General features: G+C 39.6%; 1 protein-coding gene across 1 annotated transcript; it reads left to right on the top strand.

Annotated features, from left to right (window-relative positions):
* Nucleotides 1–2,200: 2,200 nt before the first annotated feature.
* cox5aa (cytochrome c oxidase subunit 5Aa) lies at nucleotides 2,201–9,290 on the top strand. The gene is made up of 5 exons (XM_061970317.2): nucleotides 2,201–2,368; nucleotides 5,047–5,163; nucleotides 8,573–8,694; nucleotides 8,769–8,882; nucleotides 8,956–9,290. Exons 1-4 carry the CDS (start codon nucleotides 2,296–2,298, stop codon nucleotides 8,880–8,882), a joined length of 426 nt encoding a protein of 141 aa, XP_061826301.1. The 5' UTR covers nucleotides 2,201–2,295; the 3' UTR covers nucleotides 8,956–9,290.

Below are 9,290 nucleotides of genomic sequence, written 5' to 3' on the forward strand. Positions count from 1 at the left end.
TGTAATCCCTCACCTCTTTGTGCTTGCTTCCTAGCCACCCCTGAGGTAAAGAGGATTTTTGTGTTGGACTTATTGCTGTGTTCAGTGCGCCCTGGCCTACCTCCCTGCCGACCACTGTGGAACCTGTTTTTGTTGATTATTCATGGTGTGCTTTTTTGCCCCATCGCCTTTTGTTGTAATTGTTGGACTTATTAAATATTCCCCTTTTATTATTCAACATTGCCTCTCGTCTCTGCATCCTGGGATCACCGTGATCAAATCCTAACAGTAACACCCCAATAGGTTTTTCAACTTGTTTAAGTCGGGGTCCATGTTAATCAATTCATGGTATTCTATTTCGAATTCTTAAATGCAAATCAAAAAAATAATTTCGGGCCATTTTTCCTATTTTCATTTCAGAAAGAAAAGTTGGACAACAATTTAATGACACTTTTTTAAAACGACAATAAGACTCCTGCTGAACAAAGGTATTACCGTTATGCTAAAAAACAACAACATGCTAAACACGAAGGAAAAGCTAAAATACCACTTCCGGTTATTTTTGTCATCACACAGATAACCACGCATTTTTGCATTTAGGATGAACATTTTTTTCGATTTTTGTGTTTGCTGGAAAAATTAAAATCCATAATAGGAAAACAGCACAAAATCCAATTTTATGACAATATTTTAATGAAAATCAACCCGTTTTTGTTTGTTTTAAAATCTGCCTTATATAATAAAAATCGAAAAACCGCCCACGTTTTATTTTTTGATTTGCGTTTCAGAATTGGAAAATAGATCAAATAATTGGAAATAGAATGAACGGGAGGTACACGGACCGTCCCCGTTTAGGACAGAAGAGATTACATTTGGTGGATTTAGAAATGCTTGTTAATGTTGCAAGCATAAAACCCCCAAATGTTCACATTGGTTCAATGAGGTCAATTTATGAGTACAATTTTGAAAAAATGGTTAAAAGTAGAAACACCCTTGAATTATTATCTTTATTGAATGATTTGAAGTTATATTAGCCCATTTTTATATATATTATTCCCATTTTATTGATGTATTTTCTATATTTCTATATTTTATTAATATGGATTAATTGCTCAACGGTCCGTGTATATTCCGTTCATTCTATTTCGAATTCTTAATTGCAAATCAAAAAATCCATAAAAGGAAAACAGCCCAAAATCCAATTTTATGGCAATATTTTAATGAAAATCAACCCTTTTTTTGGGGTTTTAAAATCTGCCATATATATAATAAAAATCGAAAAACCGCCCTCATTTTATTTTTTGATTTGCGTTTCAGAATTGGAAAATAGATCAAATAATTGGAAATAGAATGAACAGGTACACGGACCGTCCCCGTTTAGAACAGAAGAGATTACATTTGGTGGATTTAGAAATGCTTGTTAATGTTGCAAGCATAAAACCCCCAAATGTTCACATTGGTTCAATGAGGTCAATTTATGAGTACAATTTTGAAAAAATGGTTAAAAGTAGAAACGCCCTTGAATTATTATCTTTACTAGAGGATTTGAAGTTAGATTAGCCCATTTTTATATATATTTTTCCCATTTTATTGTTTTATTTTCTATATTTTATTAATATGAATTAATTGCTCAATGGTATGTGTACCTTCCGTTCATTCTATTTCCATCCATCCATCCATTTCTACCGCTTATTCCCTTCGGGGTCGCGGGGGGCGCTGGTTCGATTTTTTAAATGCAATTAAAAAAACTAATTTCGGGCCATTTTTCCTATTTTAATTTCTGAAAGAAAAAAAGAAAAGTTGGACAACTATTTAATGACACTTTTTTTAAAACGACAATAGGACTCCTGCTAAACAAAGGTGTTACGTTTAAGCTAAAAAAAAAAAAAAAAAAAACATGCTAAACGCGAAGGAAAAGCTAAAATACCACTTCTGATTTTAGTGTTTATCTGGATGAAATGAAAACAGCACAAAATACAATTTTATGGCAATATTTTAATGAAAATCAACCCTTTTTTGTTTGTTTTAAAATCTGCCATATATAATAATAAAAATCGAAAAACGGCCCTCCTTTTATTTTTTTATTTGCGTTTCAGAATTGGAGAATAGATACAATAATTGTAAATATAATGAACGGAAGGTACACGGACTCTAACTCATTCTACTTTAGATTAAAACAAAGCTTTTTTGTCGGTCGAAGTATAACAGAAAATGAAAAAGTGGCACATGCGCATAACAGACATGTGACGTCACAGTGAAGCTCCGCTTCCTTGCAGCGAAATCTGAGCGGCCCGCGCAGCTTGTCTGTCCCGCAACATGTTCAAAGCAGCCGCCCGCCTGTCTTTCTCCGGGGTTCGGAGTTTGGCCCGTACGAAACCGAGGTGTCAAGGTATTTGTCAAATGTATCGGTCGGACAATTCTTATTTAGGAGCTAACCGGGCTGGCACAAGTGATGAACTCGCGGGTGGGTCGGCGGCTCATTGCGGAAGGAGCACGGCTAGCATGCTAATGTTAGCCCTCACTACTATCGGTAACAAGCACTAAGCCGAGTTACATTCTTGTCATTTTAGCGGAAAACTGTGTCGACTCGAACTGACTCATAAGTATCTTATTTAGAGAAAATGTCTGTGAAAATCCCTTTGCTGTTCGTATCCCAATGTGTGTCCTTGTCGTGACCCACTTGAAAGGTTCATGCTGCGGGCCTTGTAGTAGTGCTTCTGTTACAGCCATATAACCAGCTTAACATTTGTCAGTTAGCATGTCATCTTTGATATTTTTTGGTGGAATATTTGAATTATTTTTATGTTTAGCTAAATCTGTGTGCCTTTGTAGCTTGCTCTTACAGTACTTCTAACCATAAATACACTACATTGCGAAAAGTATTTGGCCACCTGCCTTGACTCACATATGAACTTGGAAGAGCCATCCCATTACTAACCCATAGGGTTCAATATGATGTGGGTCCACCTTTTGCAGCTATTACAGCTTCATCTCTTCTGGGAAGGCTGTCCACAAGGTTGCGGAGTGTGTTTATAGGAATTCTCCACCATTCTTCCAAAAGCGCATTGGTGAGGTCACACACTGATGTTCGCCGAGAAGGCCTGGCTCTCAGTCTCCGTTCCAATACATCCCAAAGGTGGGACGCCATAGCTCGGTTGGTAGAGTGGCCGTGCTAGCAAATTGAAGGTTCCAGGTTCGATTCCCGCTTCCGGCATCCTAGTCACTGCCGTTGTGTCCTTGGGCAAGACACTATAACCACCTGCTCCCAGTGCCGCCAACACTGGTTTAAATGTAACTTAGATATTGGGTTTCACTATGTAAAGCGCTTTGAGTCACTAGAGAAAAGCACTATATAAATATAATTCACTTCACTATCAGGTTCAGTTCAGGACTCTGTGCAGGCCAGTCAAGTTCATCCACACCAGGCTTTGTCATCCATGTCTCTACGGACCTTGCCTTGTGCACTGGTGCACAGTCATGTTGTAAAAGGAAGGGGCCCGCTCCAAACTGTTCCCCCAAGGTTGGGAGCATGGAATTATAAATAATGATAAATGCGTTATACTTGTATAGCTCTTTTCTACCTTCAAGGTACTCAAAGCGCTTTGACAGTATTTCCACATTTACCCATTCACACACACTGATGGCGGGAGCTGCCATGCAAGGCGCTAACCAGCAGCCATCAGGAGCAAGGGGTGAAGTGTCTTGCCCAAGGACACAACGGACGTGACTAGGATGGTAGAAGGTGGGGATTGAAAACCCCAGTAACCAGCAACCCTCCGATTGCTGGCACGGCCACTCTACCAACTTCGCCACGCCGTCCCATTGTCCTAAATGTTTTGGTATCCTGGAGCATTCAAAGTTAATTTCACTTGAACTAAGGGGCCAAGCCCAACTCCTGAAAAACAACCCCACACCATAATTCCTCCTCCACCAAATATCACACTCGGCACAATGCAGTCTGAAATGTACCGTTTTCCTGGCAACATCCAAACCCAGACTCATCCATCAGATTGCCAAATGGAAAAGTGTGATTCATCAGTCCAGAGAATGCGTCTCCACTGCTTTACACCACTGGGGACGGCGTGGCGCAGTGGAAGAATGGCCGTGCGCGACCCGAGGGTCCCTGGTTCAATCCCCACCTAGTACCAACCTCGTCATGTCCGTTGTGTCCTGAGCAAGACACTTCACCCTTGCTCCTGATGGGTGCTGGTTAGCGCCTTGCATGGCAGCTCCCTCCATCAGTGTGTGAATGTGTGTGTGAATGGGTAAATGTGGAAGTAGTGTCAAAGCGCTTTGAGTACCTTGAAGGTAGAAAAGCGCTATACAAGTACAACCCATTTATCATTATTTACTGCATCCCACACTTTGCATTGGACTTGGTGATGTATGGCTTGGATACAGCTGCTCGGCCATGGAAACCCATTCCATGAAGCTCTCTGCGTACTGTACGTGGGCTAATTGGAAGGTCACATGAAGTTTGGAGCTCTGTAGCAACTGACTGTGCAGAAAGTCGGCGACCTCTTTGCACTATGCGCTTCAGCAATCGCTGACCCCTCTCTGTCAGTTTATGTGGCCTACCACTTGGTGGCTGAGTTGCTGTTGTTCCCTAACTCTTCCATTTTCTTATAATAAAGCCAACAGTTGACTTTGGCATATTTAGGAGCGAGGAAGTTTCACGACTGGATTTGTTGCACAGGATATCACAGAGCGGCCCATTCTTTCACAAATGTTTGTAGAAACAGTCTCCATGCCTAAGTGCTTGATTTTATACGCCTGTGGCCGGCCAAGTGATTTGGACACCTGATTCTCATTATTTGGATGGGTGGCCAAATACTTTTGGCAATATAGTGTATGTAATGTGCATAGCATGTAAATGTGTCAACTTATTGTTCCATCGAACTGAGTGGTACAGTAGGCATGTTTCATGAAGTCTTTTTGAGATGATGTATCCATTTTGAATGTTTTGTCTGTGTTGTTAAATGCATACTTTTGATTTTCGTGTCTACCAATTTTCAAGGCCACAGTAGCTACTTTTAATATGGTGACGATGTCATTTTCACCTTGCAGCTCTGTTGGCGTCAAGGTGCTATTCTCATGGGAAACAAGAGACCGACGAGGAGTTTGACGCCCGCTGGGTCACCTACTTTAACAAGCAAGACATTGACGCATGGGAGCTGAGAAAAGGTAAACGGAGGAATGAAGTTGTAGTCAGTAATGTTGTGGCTAAAAGATGGACAAGCGTGACTATATGTCGATACGTCAAAACTATCGCTATATTATAACTAGTATGTCATGCAAAAGTGCAGATTCCAACCATTTGAAATACTTTGTATAGTTCAAGACTTACGGTCATTAGAAAACATCACTGCACATCATAATGGCAGCTACACTTTCCATCTTAAAGATCTAAAAAATTATTTGGGAATGACCGGCGGGTCAGATTGAAAAGCTTAACGGGCCGCATGAGGCCCCCGGGCCTTAATTTGCCCAGGTCTGGTATATATCGATACGTCAAAACTATTGCTATATTTAACCTTAAGATATGATTATCGATTCGCTATTGCAGCACTTTGTTCTACCTCAATGCCCATCCAGCCATCCATTTTTCTACTGCTTAACCCTTTCGGGGTCGCGGGGGTGCTGGAGCCTATCTCAGCTACATTCGAGCGGAAGGCGGGGTACACCCTGGACAAGTCACCACCTCTTCGCAGGGCCAACACAGATAGACAGACAACATTCACACTCACATTCACACACTAGGGACCATTTAGTGTTGCCAATCAACCTATCCCCAGGTGCATGTCTTTGGAGGTGGGAGGAAGCCGGAGTTTCCGGAGGGAACCCACGCAGTCACGGGGAGAACATGCAAACTCCACACAGAAAGATCCCGAGCGCAGGATCGAACCCAGGACCTTCATATTGTGAGGCAGACGCACTAACCCCTGTCACCGTGCTGCCCCTCTCCCTCAATGGTTTTACATTAATCAGTATTTTTGGCCTCAAATACAATTAGATTTTTACTCCCAAACTGATACTATGACCATGCTATTATAGATTATGGAACTGAAACATTTTTAACAAGTAGAGTGGAATCTCAATTTACAAGCTTAATTGGTTCTTGAATATTTTTCGTAATTTGAAAGGTTTGGGTAGTGAAGCATATTTCATTATAGGATATGTGTCAAACTTAAGGCCCAGGGGCCAGATCCAGCCCGACACGTCATTTAATGTAGCCTGTGAAAGCCTTGAAATAATGTGCATACCGTTACTTCATTTTTCTTACTAAATGTTTTCATTGTTTCCATTTTGACAGAAAAAAAATGAAATTTCATATGTTTTAAACTTTGATATGTGTACAAATATTCAATTGTTATTAGTGTTATCTTTGGGCACCTCGCCATTTGATTCCGGTTTTTGGGGTGAGGATTTGTTTCATAATAGATACTCAATTCAACACGATTCTCCATTCAAACTGATTTTTGCTATGTATTATTTGGTATAATGATAACTACACCTTAACAAAACAGCTTACAGGTTAAAAAAATCTCCTTTTGGTTGCTGACATATGACACATACATGCACCAAGTAAGCATAGAGATGGCCTAAAAGTTAGTTTTTTTAATTCATTTGTCCACAAAAAAATTATTTTTGAAAATTACAAAAAAAATCGGGATTCGAATGTGATTAAAAAAACATTTTTAGCACCCCCAATTATTATACACCGTATAATAGTTTGTAAAAAATAACAATAGACTTAAAATCTGCGTGTCCCCTTGACTTATGATTTCAAAGCAAGTTATCCATCAATTTGTACGTACAAAAATCAAATAACCAAATGCATAGGTAATAATATAATGAGGCGATTATACTTTTATATTCTTACATTCACTGTTACAATGGGCCCTCTGAGGGCAGCCATGACTGCCATGTGGCCCTCCATGAAAACAAGTTCAACACCCCTTCTATAGGAAATATGAATATTGGGTCCCAGCCTCGACAAAAATCCAAATTTTAGTGAAGGTTTTTAAATTTTGAACACACTACTGCATATCAAACAAACATACTGTAACAAGGCTGTGATGGTTCAACTCTCTTAACAAGCTGCAACAACATCATCAAGTTGAACTGTCTGCTGCTCTGCCAACCACGCGCACCCACTGAAGTCTTTTTGGTGCCCTCACAAACTATCTGAAATCACAAAAATCCTTTACTAAAACAGCCATATTGTTACGATGGTAAAACTAATTTTAAAAAGTAAATATACTGTGAATCGGCTTTGGCATCTTTTTCCAAAAAAAGTCTGGTCTCATCACAATTTAAAACTAGCTGTGGCAATAATAAGCCTGCTTCGTCCATACTTGCGAGCGCCATTGATGTACTTCTCGCAAATAGTCTTTTTTTCTTTTCTTTTTTACTCTACTGCGATTCCCTTCTTCTTTCCACGCTGGTCTTTGGTCTTTTTGGGACAAAATGGACAAAACTTATCAAAAGTAGGTCTGGGGTGATAACAAATTTTGCTGGATGATATATTGTCCCCAACGATATTATTGTCAACATTCTTTTGTGACCAAATGAAGCACAAGGGCTGGGCGATATGGACCAAAACTGATATCCCGATATGTCTTGTATTCCATCACGTCACTTCTTCCCATAAGTGAAAAACCGTGGTGGTCAACAAAGCCAAGATGACTATCTGAGTACGCAAGGGGCCTAGATCTTCCTACAAAAAGTAGATACAAGCAAAACAAATCTAACTATAAAATGGAATACATGCCTGTACTTTTATTAAAAGATTTGTCGCGTGATATCAAGTGTTATCCATCGGTGGAGTTCCCAGACATATATTGAACTATCTTGTGCTCCGTCATTATACAAGACAAAAAAGATACAAACTTTAAAAAGCATGAAAGTCTACAACTTCTATGTGTGTGGCTCGGTCACGGAAATTGTTATCAAGACTCTCCCAGATAAATATGCATCGTTTTTGCTCGGGTAAGGTTGCCTTTCATGATTCAACTTTGTCTTGTGAGGACGCGTCCGTGTCAACAAACTAGCACCCGACAGCTCGACACGCGTGACTGCATATCATTTAACTAACTGACAATCACTGAATCATCACCATATTTGATTTGTGTCCTGTAATATGTACTCTTGACACATTTGTGTTCAACATAAACAAGAGGGGAGACATATAAATACCTTCCCTGACAATAATTATTGACTCTGACTTTCTGGTTTTTGTTTGCTAAAAATTAAAACACAAATAATATCAAGATAATACTTCAATTGGAAATACTTAACGAGTAAATTATAATAAAAATACAGTACAGGCCAAAAGTTTGGACACACCTCATTCAATGTGTTTTTCACTACACAGGTGTCATAGTTTAGATGCTTTCAGTGACAATCTACAATATATATATATATATATTATATGTGTGTGTGTGTGTGCTTTTTTTAAGGGCTTAATTTTAGTCTAAGTTTGTAATAATATAAATCCACTGTCAAATCAATGCCTTGCTTAAGTGTCTCAGTTCAACCTCCTCCACAGGGAATATTAATTTCTAAAACCGTAACTTCAAAATTGTTCCAGGGATGAACACACTTGTTTGTTACGATCTGGTACCTGAGCCAAAGATTCTCGAGGCAGCACTGCGAGCTTGTCGGAGGTTAAACGACTTGGCCACTGCCATCCGAATTCTGGAAGCTGTGAAGGTGAGAAAGAACAGCGGTAGTAAAGATATTTGTAGTTGTGGGTTGGTTATTGACAATGATGTTTCCTTCCTCAGGAAAAAGCTGGGCCACACAAAGCGATCTACCCATATCTCATTCAAGAACTGAGGCCAACTTTGGACGAGCTGGGAATCTCCACACCTGAAGAGCTCGGAATCGACAAGTTATAAGTGAGTTATCTGAGCTCATGTTTCTTTATAGCAGGTCAGTCTGTTGCTATGACGACTTATGTTTGTATTGCAGATGAGATGGTGGTGCTTGTCCTCAGATTACACAATCGTTGTACCTACATGTTTGCCTCATATGTCTATTTAATTTGACCTTTATTATGTTATTTTGCTTGTAAAATATTAATGAACCTAATAAAGGAAAATGTATGTAATGCTTGACAAAAGTACTTCAGTTTAAAAATGATTTTAAGTACTTGTTGAAGCAAAAGCTATAACTGTAACGTGACTGCTCTTGTGTGGCTGACTTTTGCCACCAGAGGTCAGTGTTTTCACATGTTGACTTTAAAGCCATTCTACTGCATGCCTCAAGTCTTTCCTTTTCAAGGACAAATAAACGGGTTCAAACGG

Source organism: Nerophis lumbriciformis, linkage group LG10 (assembly GCF_033978685.3).
Source record: "Nerophis lumbriciformis linkage group LG10, RoL_Nlum_v2.1, whole genome shotgun sequence".
Classification (NCBI taxonomy): domain Eukaryota; kingdom Metazoa; phylum Chordata; class Actinopteri; order Syngnathiformes; family Syngnathidae; genus Nerophis; species Nerophis lumbriciformis.